The 24,197-nt window shown below is 35.3% G+C and overlaps 7 protein-coding genes across 9 annotated transcripts; 2 read left to right on the top strand and 5 right to left on the bottom strand.

The window, feature by feature from the left end:
* The first annotated feature begins 614 nt into the window (after positions 1-614).
* On the top strand, positions 615-2,161 carry LOC136416533 (WD repeat-containing protein 18). The gene is made up of 3 exons (XM_066401751.1): positions 615-968; positions 1,017-1,351; positions 1,497-2,161. The coding sequence occupies exons 1-3, from the start codon at positions 739-741 to the stop codon at positions 2,159-2,161; spliced, it is 1,230 nt and encodes a 409-aa protein (XP_066257848.1). The 5' UTR covers positions 615-738.
* pyd3 (beta-ureidopropionase pyd3) lies at positions 2,159-19,023 on the bottom strand. 3 transcript variants are annotated; one of them, XM_066401752.1, is made up of 10 exons: positions 18,990-19,023; positions 3,710-3,818; positions 3,537-3,654; positions 3,350-3,479; positions 3,197-3,291; positions 2,939-3,145; positions 2,779-2,889; positions 2,518-2,724; positions 2,355-2,441; positions 2,159-2,307 (listed from the first exon to the last, which is right to left on the bottom strand). In XM_066401752.1, the coding sequence occupies exons 1-10, from the start codon at positions 19,006-19,008 to the stop codon at positions 2,221-2,223; spliced, it is 1,170 nt and encodes a 389-aa protein (XP_066257849.1). In that variant the 5' UTR covers positions 19,009-19,023; the 3' UTR covers positions 2,159-2,220. The 3 variants fall into 3 exon arrangements, with proteins under 3 accessions (XP_066257849.1, XP_066257851.1, XP_066257850.1); XM_066401754.1 differs by lacking the exon at positions 18,990-19,023 and adding an exon at positions 3,870-4,129; XM_066401753.1 differs by lacking the exon at positions 18,990-19,023 and adding an exon at positions 3,874-4,129.
* Positions 6,166-8,497, bottom strand: LOC136416410 (zinc finger HIT domain-containing protein 2). The gene is made up of 8 exons (XM_066401566.1): positions 8,306-8,497; positions 7,532-7,786; positions 7,345-7,478; positions 7,208-7,286; positions 6,999-7,152; positions 6,737-6,946; positions 6,511-6,685; positions 6,166-6,459 (listed from the first exon to the last, which is right to left on the bottom strand). The coding sequence occupies exons 1-8, from the start codon at positions 8,353-8,355 to the stop codon at positions 6,332-6,334; spliced, it is 1,185 nt and encodes a 394-aa protein (XP_066257663.1). The 5' UTR covers positions 8,356-8,497; the 3' UTR covers positions 6,166-6,331.
* On the bottom strand, positions 8,670-10,729 carry purple (6-pyruvoyl tetrahydrobiopterin synthase purple). The gene is made up of 3 exons (XM_066401567.1): positions 10,569-10,729; positions 9,206-9,285; positions 8,670-9,143 (listed from the first exon to the last, which is right to left on the bottom strand). The coding sequence occupies exons 1-3, from the start codon at positions 10,646-10,648 to the stop codon at positions 8,866-8,868; spliced, it is 438 nt and encodes a 145-aa protein (XP_066257664.1). The 5' UTR covers positions 10,649-10,729; the 3' UTR covers positions 8,670-8,865.
* Positions 14,326-14,938, bottom strand: LOC136416536 (small integral membrane protein 12). Its single transcript, XM_066401756.1, has 2 exons — positions 14,734-14,938; positions 14,326-14,564 (listed from the first exon to the last, which is right to left on the bottom strand). Exons 1-2 carry the CDS (start codon positions 14,861-14,863, stop codon positions 14,434-14,436), a joined length of 261 nt encoding a protein of 86 aa, XP_066257853.1. The 5' UTR covers positions 14,864-14,938; the 3' UTR covers positions 14,326-14,433.
* Positions 15,291-16,437, top strand: MED21 (mediator complex subunit 21). The gene is made up of 4 exons (XM_066401520.1): positions 15,291-15,459; positions 15,562-15,672; positions 15,873-15,977; positions 16,090-16,437. Exons 1-4 carry the CDS (start codon positions 15,418-15,420, stop codon positions 16,264-16,266), a joined length of 435 nt encoding a protein of 144 aa, XP_066257617.1. The 5' UTR covers positions 15,291-15,417; the 3' UTR covers positions 16,267-16,437.
* Positions 19,024-19,312: 289 nt separating the features above from the next.
* On the bottom strand, positions 19,313-24,027 carry LOC136416526 (receptor-type tyrosine-protein phosphatase F-like). The gene is made up of 8 exons (XM_066401732.1): positions 23,588-24,027; positions 22,298-22,572; positions 21,800-22,234; positions 21,367-21,744; positions 21,040-21,216; positions 20,893-20,985; positions 20,388-20,829; positions 19,313-20,283 (listed from the first exon to the last, which is right to left on the bottom strand). Exons 2-8 carry the CDS (start codon positions 22,541-22,543, stop codon positions 19,538-19,540), a joined length of 2,517 nt encoding a protein of 838 aa, XP_066257829.1. The 5' UTR covers positions 22,544-22,572; positions 23,588-24,027; the 3' UTR covers positions 19,313-19,537.
* Positions 24,028-24,197: the final 170 nt, after the last annotated feature.

Raw genomic sequence — 24,197 nt, 5'->3', positions numbered from 1 at the left:
ATAGACAGAGGGTTCAAATTGCCTTATCTGTTAGTGCAACAGCAAGAAGTCGAAAAAATTAGATTTTTTCTCCTTCAGCATGCATTAAACAGTCCACGGGACTAGAAAAGTGAGCCATATCCAATAAATTCAATTGGGGTTACAAGAGTCCGTAATTAACTAACCTCAATGTTTTGCCTTTCAAACTAGCTGTTGTTTTTTTATAGTTTATTGCGGTGGCTTCGTTTCACCATAGTAACATTAAGCCGGGTTTATGACAGTTTGTTCTTTTATTATACATATTCGTTATATATATATATATATATATATATATATATATATATCTATGTATGTTATTTTTTATACAGAGAGATCATTTAAATTTTATATCTAGTCAGCTGTGAAGTTTGCTGAAGAAAACAACGTATGTCGATAAAAGTAAATAAAGCAACATAACCTCACTCGGCTTCTTTATCAAAAATTAATTTTAACGTCATTTTGCGGCATATGATCAAGCTACGACCTACTTTTTATTTTCTATTTCTCTTGTGTAAAATCCCACAGCTGGCTAGATATGAAATTTAAATGATCTCTCTGTATAAATAGTCTTAAATTCTAAATCTGAGAATGCGAGCGAGGATACGGGATTTTTTATAAAGCACATTTTCATAACATTAAGTCGATAAATTCCCCCTTAAATGTGATAAAAACCTTTAAATTCCAAATTAGTGTTCAATTTTGAAACCTGCGAAACTCAACATGGAAAACCAAGAACTTTTATTAACCACTTCCCAATCTTCCCAACAATTTTCGGTCTCGTTATGGGACTATAACACGAAAAACGTCTTAAAGCTCTACAAAAACGGGGGCACTGTACCCAATAAGTGTCTCTCAGTCGTTGGAAAAGACTACATTTTAGCCGCCGAGACCAGTAAACCACTGCTGCATGCGTGGCCCTTAAACAGTCAAGAAATTGACAAAAATATAAGGTACCTATATTTAAACACCTAACAAAAAATAACACATAAATATTCTAGACTTATCTTACCGGGGCCTATAATCTGCTTAGCTATATGTCCCCAGAACAGGTACCTTGCAGTAGCAATATCAACAAAATTGTACGTTTGGCAGCTGTCCTCAGGCAAACTGCTTTCAGTTCAGCAGAGGCACTTTCAGCCCATCACTTGCATAAAGTTTTCAAGTGATGGGGAATATGTTGTAGTTGGAGGCGAAGATGGAATTTTGGTGGTGTATTTTCTTGCCAATCTAATAGCCATTCATCATAGCCTGTTAGCTCAAAGCAGTATAGGGCAAGTTGAGCCTGTGTATACTAGAAATGATCATAGCATGCCAATTAGAGATATCCATTTAGGTGAGCTAAGATTTATTTTATATTTTTGGCTTGTTTTCTTTAAAATTTCATATTTTATTCTTATTTTGGGGTTTAAACTGATTTATTAAGATCTCAAACTCATATTTTCTGATTCTTTTCCAAAAAGTGCTTGTTTTCATTGCAGGCTGCTTTGGACGCAACTCAAGGATAGCCACATGCTCAGCAGATCACACTGCACGCTTATACACTTTGGCAACAGGCGATCTATTGCTGTGTTTAGTTTTCAAGGAGCAACTTACTTCTATATTATTCGATTCCCCATGCTGGAATCTTTACATAGGAACAACATCTGGTTTGGTAAAGCAGTTTAACTTGAAGAGCCCTCCTAGAACTTTAAACCATTTTGTGGAAACTACTAAAGATTTTATTGGGCATAAGAACAAAATCGTGGCATTGGCGCTAAATTGCAGTAACAGCATTTTGGCCACAGGAGCAGAGGACAATTTCGTTTATACATGGGAAATAAAGAGTAAACAAATCCTACAGAAGTTTGAGCATACAGCTTCGATTAGTAACGTAAAATTCGTCCAAAACTATGCAAATTTTCATGTGCAGACTTTAAAGCCCCAAGTGGTAATAAAATCCTTAGAAAGAAGCATAGAACATGATTCTGAAGACTTTGTTGTCTCAAAAGTACAGACTGAGGACATAGATTTTTCTGATGATGAAAATGGAATGCAAAAGGAAGTAACTAGAAAAAAGTTACTTAAGGAGAATGTAAAGTTGAGGATTGTTAATGCTCAATTATATCGAGCAGCACTAGAAATTAGTAAGAAATACAATATGTAAGTAAATCAAATAAGGCTTTTATCACATTTAAAATCCCACAAATTATTTAAAAATAATCATTATTGTTTCTTCACTATTTGGGGCTTAAAATTAGGCTTCAATACTGTTGGCAAGAATTTTGAGTATAAGTCTAATCTCTGGGTCATCTAAAATAACATAAATTGGATTTAAGTTGATAACATATGAAATATACCTGATATCCCCAATGGTCCCTCACTTGCCGGCACATGTTCAAGTCAATTTCAGCGACCAAAAGGCCATTCCTTGTTCTAGATAACCCCTAGAATAAGTCAGACCAATGCAACGGCACTTTGGAAGTCTTTTACCTAGTTAAAGTTTCACATATTTGAATTTACCGGGGTTCTAGATCCGTCGGGCGCCGCCAGGTAGCTAGACCCATAAAAATGTCCAAAGTCTTTATGAGCGGGTTTCCCATTACCAGAAGTAAACTCGTTCTCAAATACCTCTGTACCCACTCTGTTAATAGCACAAGTGAAATATCCGTTAGCTATAGCTGCGTTTCGAGCTTCAATGCCCCATAAGGGTTCACTTAAGCTGCCCACCTAAAATTTTTGTGTTAGTAAAGAGGAGTAATAAAACAATTTGAGTTACTCTACAGTAGCTGAAGGATTGAAGACAATTTCCGCTCCGTTAATTTCAAATGCCAACCAGTTCAGGGGGTGATGTCTTCCGTAACAAATGTTTATTGCAATTTTGCCAAATTCAGTCTAAAATGCCATTTTATTTGGTTGTTGGTCGAGTCTGTAGTTACGTCACCTCAAAAACTGGATGTCCAGTATTTCCTTCAAAGTAATACGTGGACTCATTAAAGTCTCCGACTCTTGGAATATGGTTCTTTCTGTGCTTCCCTAAGTAATCTCCGTGGTTGTCTATCACCACTGCTGTATTCCAAATTGTGTCGCAATGAGTCTCGTCTCTCTCTAATATTGGGGAAATTATTACCATATTGTGCTGCTTAGCCAGCTGAAAATTCGTTAATTTTAATACGGGCATATGCTTGAAGAGCAAACGTACTTCCTGCAAAAATTTTGTAGTTGACCCATATTGAGCAGATTCAGCGTATTCACACCAAGGATACTTTTCCCTGGTGCAGAACGCAAAGGGCATATCTGCGATCAACCAATGAATACATTAATTCGCAACCTTTTTTTAAAAGATGACACATACTCCAAGCTTCTTGAAAGCAAAACACGTTTACATCCAGTTGGGCTGCAGTATGGATGACTTCTTTGGCCATCTTGTACATTGCTTCCTTCATGTTTTGTATTTTCGATGTCGCAGGTAGTGGTATTTGATGCTAATACATTAAGTAACTTTGAGGTTCTTGAACTTAGTGATATTTAACGAGCCTTACTTGAAATAAGCCGACTCTAACGATTTTTGGACTACGCAGTTGTTCTTGTGGGCAAGGAATGCCGTAGGCTTTGAGCTCAAAGCTGAGGCCTTGTGCGGTTCGAGGAATGCTCAAATTTCTATTGAGGCTATCTTTAATGCAAGATTATGCAGCATGGAAAAGCGAGTACTTACACCACAGGCCGGCCATATAGAAGCTGCCTGACTTGCTCATAATCCTCTCCTTTTAAATTTGTCTCCAGCATTTGTTCCAGGCCCTCGAATTCTTTTATTCCAGACATTTCTGCATTCCCACAACAAAAAAGTTAATTTATTACAGTAATTTCTTACTTACATACTTCTTGTTGCACAGCTCCTTTACGTAGGTAGGTATCTACTGCAAAACCTCAACACTATCAAACGCTTTTTATATGTTTACACAACCCGATTGCGATAATTTAATTCCGAAGGCAATAAAGATTGTTGCTATCGGTCTTAATATGTAATATTTCTGCGCAGTCAACTGCTACAGTACACAATTAAAACAATAGTACCTATTCGCTGTTTACACAAGTACCATTAATTATTAAAGTGGGGATCTACTTGAAATAAGCGAGGAAAACGTGTCTAGCTTGCGATCTGACCGACTTGATTCAAATCGATAAAATAGATGCGTGCTCATGTTTATAGAATGCTAAATATATCTTTCTAATAATGCTCTCTGTCTATATTTACATTTTTGTAGTGAAGGTTAACGCATCTCTGAGGCAGCTGTTGCTTCATAATCGTTATTATTTTAATAATTAGCGTTATCGGAATATATATAATTTCATTACGAACGGACGATAAAGCAATTATCGCACGAGATTGCAAAATGAAACAAGCACGTCGCTGGATATCTGCAACGAGTATGACCAGTGTTACCTTCATAGTTGTCAGTTACGTGAAATTAGTTGGATTATTGTAACTCTACATAGGGGAGATCTGATGAGCCCATTGCCGAAGTATATACAGGGTGTTAGTGAAATAACTTTCGTAAATTTAACCAGTGATTAAGAACATCATTTTGATCAAAAAAGTTCCTTACAACAGGGGTCGTAAATACAACCATTTCCCTGGAAAATCAAAAAAATATTTTCCGAGAATTGGCAACGTCGCCTCGTATTTATTTCATTTTCACACCTACCTAAGTAGCCGCATGAAGTGGGTTTGCGTTTTACACGGTTTTTTTTGGGTCTGATAGATTTTACAGTACATAATTAATAAAATGCACTAAATTCATGGAATGTAAAAATTGTATGATTCTTATTTTATTATGTTGAAAAGCCATTTACCTTGAAATTATTGTTATCATCTTTAATTAGCTTAACATGACACGTTACACATTTAACACCACTCACATCACATTCAAAAACACAAATTTATTATTGTTTTTGGTACATTAAATGTTCTAAATGTTCACCATTTGAGACCATGCATGCTCTACTCCAGGTATTCCTTGTTGAACTCTGCTGAACAAGGTTTAAAATTTGTTCTTCGGCTTCAGAACCAACTTCTCTCTGTTTACCTCGAGTTCTTGATATAAAGAAATAACACTCCCTGTATCCAGAAGATTTTGGGAAACTCGCACAAATGTTTGTCGAGCTGGAAGTTTTCTTTCTGGATAAGGATTACCGTAAATGCGCCTAACTTCTTCAGAATTTTGTAACGCCTCTACATAGATCAAAAGCATGTCATGATACTCGCATACAGAATACATTATCACGTAGGTACTGTTAATAAGTCGGAATAAAATCACTTAAAGCTCGCCCAAATTAACTTTGCGGACAATCTGTTACGTGTACCGACAGAAGATGCATTCAACGAGACCGAAATCACACTAAAATGTTAAAAGTATAAAAGGACATACAGTCCATGACAAATTTAAAAAATAAGGGTGGTTTTTGTCTTGTCCCTTCTTGATGGTCACTAATGACCTCCACATGTCCATGGCGCCACGCATCTTTGCCCAGGATCATATGTCACATAAAATGAGATAAAGTGCAGATGGTTACATAACTCATGTACTATTGAGGTACTAAGTCAATCTGTTTACTGCGCATTCCAATGCCTTATCACTTCACCCGTAACGTGGGTGAGCGACCCTCTTAAGGGCCATAAAAAACAACCATAACAAAAATAAACTTCTCTTCCTCGGTAACGTTCAGTGCGGCGTTGCCACTTACGTTTTTTTTATCGCTTAAGTTATTAATTAGGTTTTCAATTGCTTTTAGCAATGTTATTGTTGAATAATTTTAAGTTTTTTTGTTACACGTGAAACAACCAAAATGTGTCAAATACATTTTTTCACATTTTATTCAAATTTTAAACCTTATCGTAGCTTTTCGGTTACCAACTTTGACATTTTTATTTGAAAAAACTATTAGGTTTTCGACCCCTCTTGTAACGAACTTTTTTGTTCAAAATGATGTTCTTAATCACTGGTTAAATTTACGAAAGTTATCACCCTGCATAATATCACTAACACCCTGTATAAACGAAAAAGACAGTTTTAGCGCCCTTAGCCCCTCTCAATCAGCTGCCTCGTAAACACTTCCTTTACGGCCCTTTTTTAATGAGAAATAATCATTGCCGAAACACGTTTTCCTTTATTCTTATTAACTGTTTCGTAGAACGTTCAGTCAAATAGACACAAACAAGACTTTATATTCCGTACGAGTTACATGCGATTTGGATCATATAAAATTAAAAAACAATCAACAGCGCTTCTGGATAAACGAATGAGCGCGTACATAGATTTATATGGTACTTAATTTATCACATTTTCAGAACATCTTTGGCGAAACTCAGGAAGTAGTCGCTCTTTTTAAGATACTTTTTTATCTTTTCTTTGGTCTCGTACTGTAACTGTGGGAAATGTTCGTTGGGGAACTGCTTGCTGAAAGCTAAAGAAATACAATATAAAGCCAAGGCCTCAGGTAAAGGAAAAATATCACCTCCAGTTGGGTTTTGCTCCTTAGGTTTTTGGCACTCTCTCAGTAAATTTTGAAAATCAGTAAGAGCGCACAGCACATAAAACGACTTTTCTTCCGAATTTGGGCCTTTCAAGATTTTTCCGACGTCCTCCCTCATTAAGTCCAAGTTTTCAGAATCAGTAATAATCCACTCGCTCTGGGAAATAAAACCAAAATAAAACAAATATAAGACAAAACGCAAACTTACATTAATACAAGCTTGTTCCACGCTCTTTACCGCTGTTTCGTAATTCTCGAAGTTTTGACCCTTCTTGAGGGCAAATGATGTAGTTGCTACGGCAGCGACAGCCTCATTAGGAAAATCCATGTGCTCTCCATTGAAATAGCGCGCTGTAAACGCATAGGCCGCTAGCAAATTTATCAAATTATATTTGACACAGTTTGCTGGGGTTTTTGTCTAAAACCTCTACAATAAGAAATCATGATTTAACAATTATTGATTTATCCACCGAAATACTGGAAAAATCTTTGATATTTCTCAATTTGGGGCAATTGTTCTTGAAAGTCTGAACTGCATCCTCGCTTAATTCTGTAACCTTATTTTCTTCCCTGTGTAGCCACCAGGGTTGCCAGGAAGGAATTAATTTGGACACATCCTCTGATCTATATGTAAAATGAAATTTCATTCCAATATTTATCTTTTTCTGTTAAAACTCACTTTAAAAAAGCCATAAAATCCTGCCTTTCATCAGCAGTAAGGTTTTCCCAAACCATTTCTGTATCGTCAAGATTTACACCTATAAAACCATATTAAAAGTAAAAATATTTCAACTCTCTTTTATAAATCATTTTCACCAGCCAATCTCTCTGAAATATCCACATAATCAATGTCATCATCTGAATCCAGATCCTCCTCTAAATCTTCAATATCTACAAACTGAGAAAATGGCCCTAGTCCATTCAATTCAATATCATCTAAGTCCACTTCACTGAAAATTAAGCAATTTAGCACATATTAGAAGTACAAAAACTGCAATAGAACCTATCAGAGTCCTCATTACTTGCATTGGAAACCCTAAAAGATGGCAGCTTATTGCTCTCATGAGTCCTCTGCAGGATTTCTAGCATTTTGGATTTTGATTCAGGATCGTTGGCATCTAATTTGAGTTCACTCATGATGTTTTCCTTGTAGAAGTTTTCCGAACATTCTTGGTGTGTCACTGCTTGGTAGCAGGTTAGGGAGCAGTAGATTATGTTGCATTTTGGGCAAGAATATCTTGCCAGGGCATTGTCACATCTATAAAGTTTTTTTTGTTAATTCTACTGTGGTGATAAATTAAGTTTTTATATTAGACAGATTTGGTGCTTTATAGTTGCCTAGGAAATGTCTGCCTTAGGATCAAGAAATGGCTATTGAACAGGACTATTTATAATGTTATCTTCAGCCTAGTTTCGGGTCACATTATCTCGGTAAGGTAGGCCTGTCAGATAAAAATTTATAAAAACTTGTCTTGTTATTTTGGAGTATTCTGTGTGAACTTAAGAGATTGTTCTAACAATCTGGGACACCCTTTATACAGTTTACCAACAAATTACTTTGTGGTTGTATGTTGTGTTGGGATTTGGTGAATGAGATTATGGTTGTTAATTAGGTATCTCGGGGCAGGGCATTAAATACTCAATCTCCTATCGATTTTCCAGGAAACTTACCTTCAATCTTCCTTATTCATTCAATGAAATTTAGAGGTAAATGAAAACAAAATTGGCAAATTGTAAATGCCTACTAACATCCAGAAAATGTACTGATTTTACTTACATTTTACATATGTTGCTTTCGTTAAGTTCTATTATTTTAGCACTGGCCATTTTCAAGAGAAATAACGTGGAATCCTTTATTTTCGGTTAAAATGAAGTTTTGATCTAAATTTCCTAATTTATCAAAATGTTTCCATCGAAAAAATTAAAAAAATATTTTCCAATCTCCATTTTCATCCGTCTGTCCAAATTTTGACAGTGACGCGTTGACGGTTACCATTTGCCACTTAATCAGGAATTCGTTTGAGAATAGATCTGCATACTCTGAGTGTAAGTGCAACGTTAATTAGTGTAGGAATACAACATTTCCGGAATAAAAAATTAAAGTTCCAAGGGAACAGATTTTTAAAGTGAAATGGTAGACATAAAAAAACTTGTTTAATGATTCACATCCTACATCTAAAGTGCTATATAAATTTAAATTGTATAATTTTTTGTATATAGTTATATAACTCATGGTATATTATATAATTCGATAAAACTATGATATATGGAATATTAAGGTTACTCTTCAGCTTTAAATAAAACACTGGTTCCTTTTTCATCGCCCCACAAGTTGCGCTAATCTCCTCGATATCGAACAACATTATTCTCGGTCTCATAGATCTCAACTTCATGCAACCACTCAGGATGGTCCATTACTTCCTTCATGCGGTTCCAGCAATAAACAGCAACATTTTCAGTGGTGCTCGGTTTGTCCATAAAATACTCGACATCCTTGTCGATGTTCTTGTGATCCATGGGCTTCATTATAGCTTGGTCCATATAATCCTTCAGATCAGTGAGATTCATTAGCATGCCAGTTTTGTAGTCTATCTCCCCAAATAGGGTCACCTTTACTGCAAGTGCCGAATTATGCTGGGAGCAAAAATATCTCGTTAAACGGTTGATGAAGACTTACTGATATAATTGTGACCGTGTCCGTTTATGTGATTGCATTTTCCGAATACTTTTTTGTTGTCTTCATCAGACAAATGTGGGCTGAAAGAGAAGACCAAAAAGTTATTATAAATACAAAACTCGCGAATGAATTTGAAAATAAATTGAAAATGATAAGATTGTTATGAGTCTTGTTTCTCACGAAACACCGAATATACTGGGTGGGTCAGAAAAGTTTCAAATTCGTAATCAAAATACTAATCATTTTGAGATACCCTGTATAGCCAGTATTGTGTGTAGTGATGGTGTGGAGGGTGGTAGTTTTCTTTTTTCGAGAGGTTTCCACTCTTGCCTCCACTCTGTGTGAGATTTTTACCCACTAATAATCTTCATGTTTATTGAAGATTCCGGCCCCGACATTTTATACAGCGTGTTTCATAATTCATTGTGACAAATATTCAAAAGACTTTTTTTAAGAAAATTTTAGAACGTTCAGAAAATCATTTTTATTAAAAAAATAGTAGGTATTATATTTTTCGTTTAAAATGTTTAGGGCCACATCAATGGGGACGTCTTTGATGAAATTAAAAACATTGTTTTTCCCTTAAGAGATGTGTTTCTACTCCTGTTTTACGCTCTCCAATTTTCATAAAAATATTTAATGCCGGAACGGACTTATTAGGAAAACTTTAAAGCACTTTTTATCACTTTGTGTCAGGCAAAAAGCGAAAACGGGCCCATGTTGATATCAACTCTTTTTCTTAAAATCATCCACAGATTCACCACTTGAACTTTTAACACACTATTATGATATGGGGTGTATACAGGGTGCCCCATAGAAAAGCGCCATTAGACGTTTCGGGTACAACCGCTTGTACCGGAAGTGTGACATCATGGAAAATATTTAAAACGAGGTCGCCCCAAGGCTCTTACCGAACCACTAAATTTTCATAATTTTGCTATTCATACTTTTCCCAAAACGTCTGATGTCACTTCTTTGTGGGGCACCCTGTATTATAGATTCTCTTTGACTGTGATTTTGTTTTTGGGGCTGAATATGTCCGATATTTGGCAACAACGTACGCTCATGGGCGTGCTGATTGTACGAATAGTGTTATTCATCCTCGCTTCTTCTAATGAAGGTTATCAAAGAATGATCGGTATGTTCTGGAAGTATCCGGAAATAATCTGTTTATGGTACACACTCAGATTCTAGTGCGCAACGAACGCATTGTGAAATTCGATATAAAATGAAAATGCTTATTTTACGTCTAATCGAACCTTAAACCAGAACGAGCAAGAAAACAGCTGTTCGAGGCTTTTCTTGAAATAAATGTTGAGTTTCCAGAATCAACCACAGATTTATCTAATGTTAATTAACTCACCTGTGCAGCCTATGACATGCTGATAACATGATTCGCCTCGTCTGGTAGCATTTCGGATTTCTTTCAGGCAGTCCTGCCATTATGATTCCGTTAGACTACAGCTAAGTAACGCTGAGATTGCATTTTAGTAACTAGAGAGAAAGCACTTCATTTTGATATATTTACTATCGATTTATTTTTTATATAGTAGAGATGTGGTCAGTGTCCTGGGTTGCGATTTTTACCTCGGATTGGTATTGCTTGCATGCTTTACCTACACAGTGGACTTTTCTTAATATACATACATATAGTAAACGCCAAACAAAAAGTCTCGTACATCATCTATGACGAAATAACACGACCACATTGGTTATGTTTATCTCGGAAACAATGCACAACATGCATATCAAACTTATTTAGTTATCATTATCATATGAAGGAAAAACGTATTAATTATTAAAAATACAATGAATTTGGTCATATAGGTACATAAGATAATAAAATATAAACATAATTATAATAAAATATGGTCAGAAATTTTGGTGTGACGTCATTCGGTAAAAATGCGATAATTCTGATGAGGTAAATATAATGACTGAAAAAATTTTAAACCGACAGTGTTGCCGCTAATCGCAAACCCATATTTATTCACGTTCTGATTATTTGTGAGATCATCTTATAATACTGGCGATTTTGTCGATTTTTGCTCTTAAGTCTCTCCGAATTTTATTTACTTACACAATAATAAAATTCTTTAATTAAAAACATTTTTTTATTAAATCCTACGATTGACTGTGCTGAAACAAATTATATGTATATGGCCTCAAGGATTTATTCGGAAGTGTGGCAACAGCGTAGGGCGGCGCGACATAAAACTTTGATGACGTGCGAGACTTTTTGTTTGGTGTTTACTATATGTCATTTTCTTTGGGGTCGGGCAACTATAAAAAATTCTTGGAGTATCGCGTTGTAAATTTGAACCACCCAGTATAATACTGGTTCTGCCTGTACCCCAAACGAATTAAAGAAATAATATTTTTAGTGCTCGTTAAGCTTTTGTATTTTGGTGGTTTCAGCCCTAAAAAAATTTCACGAACTTCGTATTACGAATTTCATGGAATTTGTATTTCACTTCCTTTTAGCGTTTGCGCGACTTCTGTCCTATATTCCTTACAAGAAATCACGTGACTACTCATTTCATCTCCATGGTAACGTCGCGAGTGTTTGTTTTGTCATGGACTTTTGCCACATACATATATACAGGGTGGCGCATCGAAAACGAAACAGAAGCAGGTACTTGAAAATTTATTTTCGAAAAATACTCAGACACGTAAACTTTATATTCGAGGGGGACGCATTATGAACGTATACTCTCTTCTTTCACATCAACCCCCTAGCCGGGATTAGTTAAATCTCTAAAATCTTAAATGGAAAGTGGAATCGAGTAGTACCCTGTTTGATAAGTCTTTAGATTTTCGTTATAGTAATCCCCAATTTGATTAACTTTGATTTAGCAGTTTTCAAGAAGATCAAAAGATATATCGTCTGATATGAATTAATAATGCAAAATTGGTAGCAACTAAGGTAAAAATAATATAAATCAGCTACTTTTGACTTCTTTTTTATTCTGATAAAAAAATTCTGTAAAGATACGTAATAGAGGTAATGCTCATGTTTTGAATATTTTTACAAAAAAAGGAGAAAAGAAACTTATTTGTCACACACTCACAAAATAAACGGGTTTTAGACTACATGCATAATTCTGTTTAGTTTTGCAAACCAATAATAGTTCATTCAATTGCAGAGAGAGTAGATCGCCAGATTTATCACCTTTGAATTTTTTCTGTGGGGTCACTTAAAAAGCAAATTCTATGCAACTCAACCGAATTCTTTAGAAGGTCTTCGCTAAAAAATAATAAATGAATGTCATCAAATAAATCCTCAAATGCTCCAAAATGTACGACAGCGATTTGAGCAAAATTTGTATTACTACTTAGAAATGAATGGTCACTACTTCGCACACTTAATTAATTAATTAATACGTACATAAATATTGGATGTGTAATTTTTAAAAATTGTCTGGCATTAATAAATGAATATCCATGAATCCATCACTTGTTAAATAATTGGGTACTTCAAATTAATTTCTTTTGGGGATGAGTTTGACTCTCTCAAGTAGTTGAAATTATCAGAATCCTTTTGAAAAATCAGTCAAAAGTACCTGCTTTTTACCTCAGTTCTTGCTAAGTTCACATTATTAATTCATATCGCATGAAACATCTTTTGATCAAATTTCTCGAAAACTGCTGAATCAAAATTAGTCAAATTGGGGATCATCATAACGAGAATCGAAAGACCTTTCAGGGTACTACTCGACCCTACTTTCCATTTAAGATTTTATGGATGTAACTCACCCCGGCTAAGAGGTTGATGTGAAAGGAGCGAGTATACGTTCATAATGTGTCCTTGTTGAAATGAAACTCGTGAGGTGAAAATACAGATAAGACTAACTATATTTTCGACTGGGACCCTTAACGAAACCTATATATCTAGGGCTATAAAAAGTGGGTCTTTGTGCTTGGGCCTTGGAGTCAATTTTTTCGAGGTCCTACCAAAAATCACAATTTTCAACACCCGAAAATATAGTCTACGTATTCGAGCATTTTTCGAAAATAAATTTTCAAGCACCTGAAAATGCCTGTTTTGTTTTTAATGCGCCACTGTGTATGTGTTGAACTTTTGAATTTCATTATTTACTGCTACTTTGAAATTTTCTTTTTGAGTGCTATTTTTCCAAAGCAGTGGACATTAGAAAATGTCTTCGTGCTTGAGAGGGATGTAATAAATTACTTAGTTCGCCGAAAGTTGTAAATTGCCTAAAAATTTTATTTTCGAGAATAATGCCTCATACACAAGTAGAGGGCATTGTTGTTGCAACGTTGCTATTCTGAATTAAAACTAATTAAGATTAACATTCATCGTTCATTAAGAGCGCGGACGAAAATTTTTGTTGACGTTTTGGTGGACGTCTGCAGAAGTTAAGAAAAAAGTATTATAAAAACAGAAATTAACAGAATCAATGTGTATAAAATACGAGAATATAAAATATGCGAAAGACTTTGAAAATTCCTTGTCTCAATCGTTCCAAGGGGTTAATTTGCAGTAAGTGATCGGTGTTTGATCATTGTCAGTGCAAACAAATCTACACGAGGTTTTACAAAAATGCGTCACGCGGGAGCGACACTTTGTCAAGAAAACTTTGGAAACAACAATAACGCTTCAGGTGGAAGTATTATTAGCGTCCTCCAGTGTCGTTACGCTCGCGAAAATTATAAAATTTCGAGTGAAAATGTGGAAAAACTTCGGAAAAATGTATACAGAGTTGAAGATTAATTTCAAAGAAACATAATGACCGTTCGTGTGAGACTGTGCCCGACTGAAAACAGGTAAAAATTGCACTTTTAAATTCGATTTGACAATATCGGGAATATTGTCTCGGTTACGTTCGGATCTCCGAAGTCGCACGTCGACCGATATAAGCTTCTGATATTCATTGGCAAAAAGTCAGCGGCGGAGATGCGACCGGCCAGTGAAGTGCTGCGTTGAGCGCTGTTAAATATCAATTTTCAATTATACTTTATTATGTTAATTTTGATATTAACATTTACAATTCTTTGCTTTATTTTCAGTTTTGTTTAAATACGCCTCACACACCAATAAGGGTAGTTGTAGTGGTGAAATTGTTAACTACTTTCAGTTAAAACTGACTAAGAACAACATTTACTTTTTTACTCTCAATCACTCTCACAAAATAAATTAATATCTAGTCGGCATCTACTAAATATTCTAACATCACAAAACAGTGTTAACTGGTATAGATTAAGAATTAACTGGATAAAGAAGGGGATAAGTTCTGTCCTAAAACATTGGCCTTGTATTTCAGTTTCTCAATATTTTCAGCATTCTTTAGTTTCTCTTCATCTAATAATCGCTCCTTGCGTTGTTCTTCTATTGATTCTAGAAATCGAACAATAAAATCGTGTCAATATCTAACTACACTAGGTATAAGGAAAAATACAAATTTTATTCCTCTTTTAAGCTAAAATTTGTAAGGAAAACTCACAATGAGAATGAGGTGAATTGAGCATTAAGAAGTAAATTAAGGAGAGGATTGGAATTTACTTACTGCTGTAAGGGGTGTATTTGTCTGACAAGATATTTTCTAAATTATATCCAATTAATCCAACAAGCCCCGCAAAGGGCAGGGTTACATATGGAGAGTATCTTTTTAGCACCGCAAATATTACAGGCCACATCGTGTTATAATGGTGTTTTTATTTATTTATCTACAATATATTTTTCTTATTACCTTAATTGATGTAAAATTATGAATAACAATTTTTAAAAATTTAGAAATTATAATAGAAAAAAATTGCTGTTAAGAAGAATAGTGAGGTTATGTCACGAGATTTTGATTCCAATCTTTCATTGTACTGTGGGGGTATTTTGTGATTTATTTGATGAATTTACTTTTAGTAACAAAGTACTTTCTGGGGACGGTGGATGTTTGAATTAAGATTGATTATATATAATTTTAAATTTTCAATTTAAGAATAAAATATCCCACCATTCGTTGCCTTTTTTTACAGCACCCCCTATGTTCTCTGAGAATGAGGTTAAGTTATATCTTTATATTTAATGTCAATGTGTGCTTATTGACAGTGACGTACTTAATTTGTATATTTACTTTTTAAGTATTTCGTTTCGTATTTCTTCAGAGTTTACAACGGTATTTCGATCTGTGTTAGTGCCTCGTGCCTTGTGTTAAGTGCATTTTCTCTACTAAATTTTCTAAGCCAGTTTAAATACCATGGCAGATCGGTTGACACAATTGCAAGATTGTATAAATCAGGTAAGAAATGTCTCTTTATATCTTTACTTTTTGAGACTACAAGATCTTGTATGATATTCTCAAGTTGTGTTGTAGAAGGTAATGAATAGTTTTGATTTTTAGCAAGCAGAGCACTTCTGTAATAGCATAGGAATTCTGCAGCAGTTTGCTCCACCTAGTAAATTCCCAAATTTTGATAGGAGTGGTTCACAAACGCCCCAACAACAAACCCAGGTTAGTGGAGACTGTAGACTTCTCCGGTTGACACACTATTTATTTTAGTACCTACTTGTATCTCACTCTTTTTCCCTTAAAAGTTTTACATAATCTCAATTGTCTACATCCCCTTAAAAATTGGTTTTTACCTGGCTTCATCAGCCCCTTTTTATGTTACTGTTGTTTATAAAAGAAAACATATTATGTAATTCCTCCAGGAAGACTATGTTCAGCTCTTTACTACCTTGATTGCAAGATGTGCAAAAGATATTGACACCCTTATAGAATCATTACCCAGTGAAGAAAATTCCACAGAATTACAGGTACGTAAATAAGCACAGGTATAATTGGTTCATATTAAGTTTACTACTTGAAAATTCAAAACGATTAACTTTCTTAAATTATGATATATTTCTTTTTCAATGCAATTTTTAGTTAGCGAGTCTTCGACAATTAGAACAAGAAAACCAAGACGCTGCAGATCGTTTAGATGCAGTGGTGCGATCTGGTCAAGAATTGCTTGAGAAAATCCAGGCAGCATTGGGTGATATAGCTCAAGCTCAATTGGACATGCAGCGCCTGTCTAAAGCTGCAATGAATGGGAGAGAATGATTAAGAGATGTGAGGAAGAAAGTAAGAGACTCTGTGGCTAAATGATGTGAAAGAGGTACCAATCAAGAATGATTGGTTGTGAGATTTGAAGAGAATGGTTTCCATGAAATTAGTCTAATATTTTTAAGTATTTTGTCGTTTTTATATTTAATATTTTTACATGAGCAGTATTAAAGTGATGGAAGCAAATTAAGAATCTTGAATTTTTATTCTATAAAATTCGCCTCAATGTTCACAATAAGCCCAACTTCCATTATGTCATATGGAGAGGCAAAAATAAAATAAGAGACCCTACCTAATAGTGCTTCTGGAGTCTATTGATCCTGAGCTCATCAGTTGTAACAAACAGTAATCAACCTCATGCTAGATGTGCGTGATTTGTCAGGCGAGATATAAGAATAGATGGTGGGCATGAAAGTCTCAATATCAGGCGACTATCACCCAAGGGCTGGGACTTCTTCAAAAGGGAATTGAACTAAGTTCTCTTCTCAGAGGGTCATAAGTAAAAAAAGCGAGGGCTTTGTAGGCAGCTGCTCTGTGTAAAGTAAACCTTCAATTCCATGAAGGATTGCCACCCTAGTGAAATATCCAAGTTAGTCCATAGATAGAAAGACATCTCTTGTGTTTTTTCAATCAATCGATAGGTACCTACACAATTGGCGAAATATTGAAGAAAATGACAATAATAATACTTTACTCGTTTATTTTATACAATTAAAAAACGTTTAAATATAAACCCCTTCAAACGGGACGTAAGTATTATCCCAAAGTTTTCTTACAGAAAAAGAGACACCTGCCACGCAGTACGTTACTCAAAATGTTAGTATGTATAATAGTAGTATATGGCACATACATCTAACATTGTAATAATTACTTTAGTATTAAATTTAGTTATTTAATTAAAAGCTTTATTTGCTTATTAGGTACAAAATATTAGGTTTTAGGATAATTAAATACCGACAAAATTGGATAAACAAGGTTGCGTCTACACACTCGGTATTCGCAGATAATTTTTGAGCATATTTAGACTGATTTATTACTAACGTCCTTACCTACTTACACGGAAAAAATACAAGAGTTTCTAGTGGGAACTGTCATTATAGTAAAAAAATGAATTTAAGCGTGGGTGGAAAAGTTTGTACTGAATACTGGAGAGTTTAAGAAATATATGGAATCAAGCGGCTACTACGGAAAGGTTCTTAGTTAAAGTTAATTAAATGTTGTAGTTTTTGCCTGGCTCATTTCAGCTTATGCAGAAAACAGTTGTTTTGTGCATACCTAGTTCTGCCCTGTATTTACTTTTATTAACTACATTTCTAATGAAAAATTATATTTTCGACAGCTAATGAAAATAGACTATAAAATTGATTGCAAATACGACTTTAAGAGATTTTTGGGTCATCCATTAGTGAATTATTCTATGAATGTCTTATTCAAATATTTTAAGTTACAATAAATGACTACTCAACGCCCTTCAATGGCATTCGTTGAACTGAAAAGAATACCCTGGGAATAATAGTACAACAATGAACCCTGTATATATTGCTGAAATAATAATACCCATATTTCTAACTACAACTGCAACTAAACAATTATACAGCGGTTATTTTTGACGCCTTCTCTAGCATCGACGTTACACACGACATAAAATTAGTTGAACAATAGGTCTATAGATTAAATCTAACCGTTTGCTTTCGCGAGTTGCGTGATAAATCCTCCGACAATAAAAACATTTCACATTATAATATAATATACCTTCTCATACAAAATCAATAACGTAACATATAAAAAAATATAAAAATATGTACAAGATTTACAACAGTTAAAAATATTATATCACATAATGAACAGTATTTAGAAGAAAATCCTGGGGTTTACAAGGATTTTATGAAAAATGGCGGAGCCTTAAGCTAGTGTTAAGTTATAAACAAAGGGAGGGTTTTGTGCCTCATATTTGCTGGGGGAGAACAAACTTTGGGGTTATAGCTATGCACAAAGTGATGTTTTATTTATTGGAAACATAAAGTAATTTTTTTAAATAATTTCCTTTTTCAAATAACTTCGATTACATTCCTCACTAGTTCAGTTAAAAACACCCTTTGGAGATGAAGACAGTCTCTAAAATTGGGGAAAAATTAATACCGTGCGTTTACAGTGAATGTTGTATTGCTCGCCTGAGAGGAAAATCCTATTTTGCACTCAGGTAAGAAATGACAGTCAGTGAAGGTCGACTTTACTATGTGTCTGATACAATGGTCTTTTATTTATTAAGTTTAAATTACACATTGTACTCGATTGGGCACCTATGCCTACTTTCATAGCTGGGTACATACAGAGAACTTTTACTCGCATATTTTTTCAAATTTCGCCTCCAACTCCAATAGTTTTTTTAGATATTGGTTTCAAATTTTTACGCTCGGATATTTATTCATGAAGATTTTTTGCACTTATAAATGGTGATAGCTTTAGAGTAAAACGCAGAGGACAAAAAAAATCCTAAATTTCACGGAAATGTTCCAAAAGAAGTCCAACTAGTGTAGTGAACATTTGAAGAAAGTAGCTCAAAAACTGTTCAGCTGTGATCAAAATTGTCAAAAATTAAGATAAACTTTGACATACTGCATATCGAAAATTTACATACAAGATACTTTCATATAACATCATTTTCGTTTGATCGTAATATTTCTACGGAAAGAATATGCGGGTAAAAAAGGTTCTATTACTGTTTGTCGCACAGTTCATGTCCGTGTGTGCTGACTATTCTGACAAATATTTAATGTCCATATTTAACGAACATTTTCATATTGTTTACAAAAGAAAAACATGACATATATGGTAATTAACTATGTTACTTGACGCTGTTCAGAGTGTTCCAGATTCGAATTCCAACTTGACGATCTCGAAAACCGCAAGAAATAGAAAGTTGGTGAAGTAGAGGAAAAGTTGTGCTCTTCAGTGGTGGTCAATATTGAATTTTAACGTCTTATAGATTCCAGTTCCTTTGAAAACACCCAAAAGATATTCCCATTTGGAAGCCAAATTTGGGACACCTTGTGCATTAACCATTATTATAAATTTTTCCTCCGATTAAACTACACTTTTATACAGTCCCAAAATTCATCAAAAACTCACTTCTCCTATTTCCTATCTAATGTGCGTGTCTCAGGCCACCGTTTTGATTCAATCACTTACTATATTAATGTTTTTTAACACAGTTCCAGTTCTCCAAACGTACTAAATACTCAAATAAATGCCCAATAACCTAGAAATCTCAGATACTTTCGTTATACAAACTCAACACTCGGTGTATAAGTTCATACTGCTCAGCAGTTTGAACCATACCGCCTCTATTCAACCGCAAGGAACACAGAATCGCTAATATGTCTACATTACTATTTGATCTAAGCTGCTGAATTCCGTTTAAAATGGCTAGAAAACAACCGGTTCGACCAATACCCGCGCTGCAATGGCAAACAATAGGCAACCGGATGTTTTCAGCCGACTTTTTTCTTTCTGAATTTGAGGGCTTCGCTTTCAGAGGCCCCACGTCCCGCTTAAAATTACTTTTAAAGTCGCTCATTTTATTCAAATTCTGCAGTTTTGAGTCTAAGCTGCATCTGTTAGTTAGAACTTCTTTGTTAAAGTCTGATATAGAACCTTCTCTACTTTTTGGCTGGCTGGTGGAAGCTTCGCATTCCTTTTGTCTCACTTGAGCCGAACAGGATTCACTAGTCGTAATGCTTTGACAAACAGTTTCACTGTTCTGAGTAGTCGAAATGAAGTTAAAGGTAACCGTTTGTGAATTCTGAGGATCGATGTTTACGCAAGTTTCACTATTATCCATGCAGAAGTTGAACGTTTTTTGGCTTCCGCTGTCTTTTCTACGGCTATCGTTACCTATTCTATTAGTTGATTCGCTAGTTGCTTGCGTCCTAGGATGGCTGCCTCCTGGTTCAACATTCCTGAGATCAATTTGTGGCAACTCCTCACCAGGTTTGGTAACTGCATTAAGAGATTCTGGAAATAATGTCATTTATAAGCAAAGTGGCTTTAGCCCCAACATGTAATAACCAAAACTAATTAACCACATTATTGAGTATATAAAATGACTTAGAACTTACCCCCTGATATGTCATCTTTGGAACTATCTAGTAATTTTAACACGTCAACAGCCATTTTCAGCACCTGCGCTGCGTTGGTCTTTTTATGGTCAGGCCAATTTGATAACCAATAATGATTGATCGTCCTCGCTTCCACGTTCATGTCTGTTTTTCTCAATTCCAATCGCCTGATTTGGCAGTCGTCAATGTTTCTTTGGCCCACGTAAGTTATTCGGTATTTCCCGAACGTAACCTCGTTCTTCTCCTCGAACTCGTAAGTTTCTATGTCATAACTGTTGCTATTTGAATGACTGTCGAAGGTGAATTTGTCCCGCACTTTGGGCGTTTTAACGTAAAAGAATGTTTTTTCTGTAGTGTCAGTCTTTTTACCCAAAGGGAAATAGAGCTCGCATTTGTTTCGGCCTTTCTCCACTAGACCTGTCAGCATTACTATACATTTACACTAGAAAAAAGGGGGTTTCAGTACAAAAAATTTAATTCTGTTGTATTTTGGACAAGAACGCACCTGTGTGTGCCAAACCATCTCCCAAAAATCTGTACAAGTGTGCGATAACGGCCCTTGTGTCGCAATATATGCAGTTTCAGTATAATCAGGTCCCTAAAGAAACATATGGATTTAAGTAACAAGTGATCGTTTTTTGAATTGTCCCACCTTTATATAATTTGCGTGTATATACCCCCCGCTACTAGGAAGACGTACTCGACTGTGTTCGTTAGGCCAAACTCCCCGATACCTGTTTTTACTTTGGCTTCCGGAAACGTAACATTTTTCCTGCAGGTTTAATGGCACTTCCCAGAATTCCTGTTGTAGTTTTCTTACCCGACCAGCCTATAAATAAAACAATTCTAAATGAATCATGTATCAAATATTAAACTAAGTAAAAATATTGTATTTTGATATTGATTGAATATCGATGTACTGCTAAAGATATAAACAATGAAATTTGAAAGTAAATTTACTAAATTTTCTAGTAATTACCTCACAAAATTGTCTCAGATCGTCGACAGTCATGGGTTTGCCGGCCGTTTGCAGATACTGAACGTTTTGTATGTGCATCTTAAAGTCGTCAGAGAGTAGTTGAGAGGAATCCAAGTCCGGCTGTCTGGGAAATACCGCTTTTCTGTTGCTGCTTCTGCAATTCCGCATCTCTGAGCTTTCCTTGCTCTCCCCTTCGCAGAATCCACACGGTGGTACGTAGAGATTTTCGTTAGACAAAGATTTCCGCCGTGATTTTGCACATCCGTGGCAACGTTTGAGATTCTGGCATCGCGGTTTTCCTGAATGCACTTTGGGTTCCGATTCGTAGATTGTACAGTCTCCGCAAGCTTCCTGAGATTTCCGCCGTTCTGTACTATTCTGGTTATAATAAATAATAATTATCGTAAATTTGACCTTTAAATATGATATTTACTTTAATAGCTTCTCCACACTTCTTTGCACAAATACATTTCTCACTGCTCATAGAACTCAAATATAAATTAGACACGCTTTTCGCGGTATTCAATCTGTTGAATGGCACTGTCTTCACCTCTGCAATATTGAGGGTGGAGCCAAGATCTATGGTCAAGCTAGCATTCGATCCTCTCCTCTCCAACAGCCCTTTTGTTCGAACTTTCGGAGGTTCTGGATTGGGGCAATCCGAAAAGTCTTGCAGGGCATTGACTTCAGGCAGAGTTTTCAGGGTCTGTGACCCACTGATGCTGTTGTTCGACGCAAATTTCTTGAGATTGGAGTTGAAACTTGGTGCTAGAGTGCTTTTAGGAGGCCCATCGTCGAAATCACAGGAGTGCTTTTGTTTGATTTGTTTTTTGGGAGTGTTTGGCATGGAGAAAACATCTCGAGATACCTTTTTGAACAAACAACTTTCAAATTGTGCACAAAAAAACAAAGAGCTTAGTGTGTTTCATACCTCTAAGGCATTGCCTTGTTGTTGTGGTTCACTATCTAAACTAACTGCCTTTAGTTTCCTTGATAAAGTAGGAGTTTTTGGGCTCTGTACTATTAATACTGGTTGGGTGCTTGTATTCAATGTAGTCTGATCTGTTAGGTTTAAGAATGGAAAATTTCTTTCCTTTCTGGTTGGAGCTATTGATGGTGGATTGGTTGTCTCTTGAATTTCTGATTCGGGTACTGTTTCAATTTCAGTAACCTCCATTTTGACTGTAATAGGCAAATCTGACGATTCTAAAAAGAGTGTGTTAATGTGTGGTTAAAAAACATCCTGGTATTGTATAAATAAACTGTTGGTTGATGAGTTTTAAACAATGAAGTTTTGGTCCCCATGATATACAGGGTGGAAAAATAAATGTTCTTCAATTGAATCAAAAATTTTCTGCCTTAGCGATTCTCTTGAGAACAATTACATCTGCACATAGGGGTCACCAATAATTATAAGCTTAAACTACATTGTAGACAATGGAGTCAATGAAGCAGGTGACTCACTAATAAAATGGAAGGAAGAGGTAATGAATCTTTTTATGGTGCTTAAAATTGCAGCATGTTTCCTTATTTAATTGATCTTATAATTTCATATACAGTTTTCAAGAATCTTATACAGAATTTTTTAGTTTTAACCTGCATTCTTTCAAGGGGTAAAGTTTTGTTCGGTGAAACTCAGTGGTGTACCATAAAAAAGTTGGGGCAGTAAAAAGGGGCCTGACTTATCAAAACATATGAGCCTGTACATTTTTTAAAATTGGTTTTAAAGGCCAGGTGGTATGGGTGCTTATGAGACACAAAGTTCTGTGAATGGGGATACTTAAATTGTCCCAATTTCTATTATGCACAAAAATTGTCCACCATCTCCATTGGCCCTGGACAGATGTGGATTCCTCCTCACAGACATGCATAGTGACAAGAAATAGAGACTGTCAAGATCCCCAAACTGTGAAAACATGTCCTGCAAAATGTACCAGCAGACAGCTGAAGCATATATGTTACTACTTGTTTCTAGGCTCAGGAAATGTTAATGGTCGAAATAGAAGATCCTCAAAATACCAGAAATCATGTTGCAATAAACGATTTCAACAAACATTATGAATACTCAAGTCTCAAGGTAATTTCACTGTAAATAAAAACTTTCAGGTTAATTGTTGTAAATTTAGAAATTTATGATATTTTACACAATTCATTCACGTAAAAGCAAAACAATGAAACAATTGATAAAATCGCAAATCATTTGTTTATTACTTCTACATACCCAGGCCCACTCAAAATTGAGGAAAGTGGAAATGCTTCAACGCCCTTATATCACTCTGTCAACTGATTCACTGGATCTAATCACAATGCGATAAGAAAACGACCGTCCCTTGGCGAATTCATGGCACTTCACACGCCCTTCGTTCGGAAAACTAGTGGAAAATGCTGGCAAGAAAATTCGGCCATGTCTACTCGAATTTGTAAACAGTCGGGCTAGTAGAGTAGGTCATCGCTTGCTAGATTTTCTTCAAAGAAATGTCAGATGTTTCAATCAATAAAGTCAAATTGTATGAATGGAAACGCTTATTATCAATGGGACTCTAATTCACGGAGCTAAATTTAATGTCGACTTACGGCGAGGTGATAACGCGATTATAGTGAGCAATTTTTAATCTAGTTTTTATGCGAAACCAAGCAGAAGCCAAAACAATGAAAAAAATTGCTTTTATTATTGTGGACTTTTTTTATTTTCCGGGATTGTCTGGTTGCATATCCGACGTGTATGTTATAATGCTCTAACCTGGCGCCATCTCCAACAAACTTGGCTACAAGCTTTTTCTTTTTTCATTTGCATTACTGCCGTTGTGATTTAAAAGGGTGAATAAAACGTT

This window comes from Euwallacea similis, chromosome 23 (assembly GCF_039881205.1).
Source record: "Euwallacea similis isolate ESF13 chromosome 23, ESF131.1, whole genome shotgun sequence".
Taxonomy (NCBI): domain Eukaryota; kingdom Metazoa; phylum Arthropoda; class Insecta; order Coleoptera; family Curculionidae; genus Euwallacea; species Euwallacea similis.
Note: the sequence above shows the minus strand (reverse complement) of the source record. Positions and strands in the feature narration are given on the sequence as shown.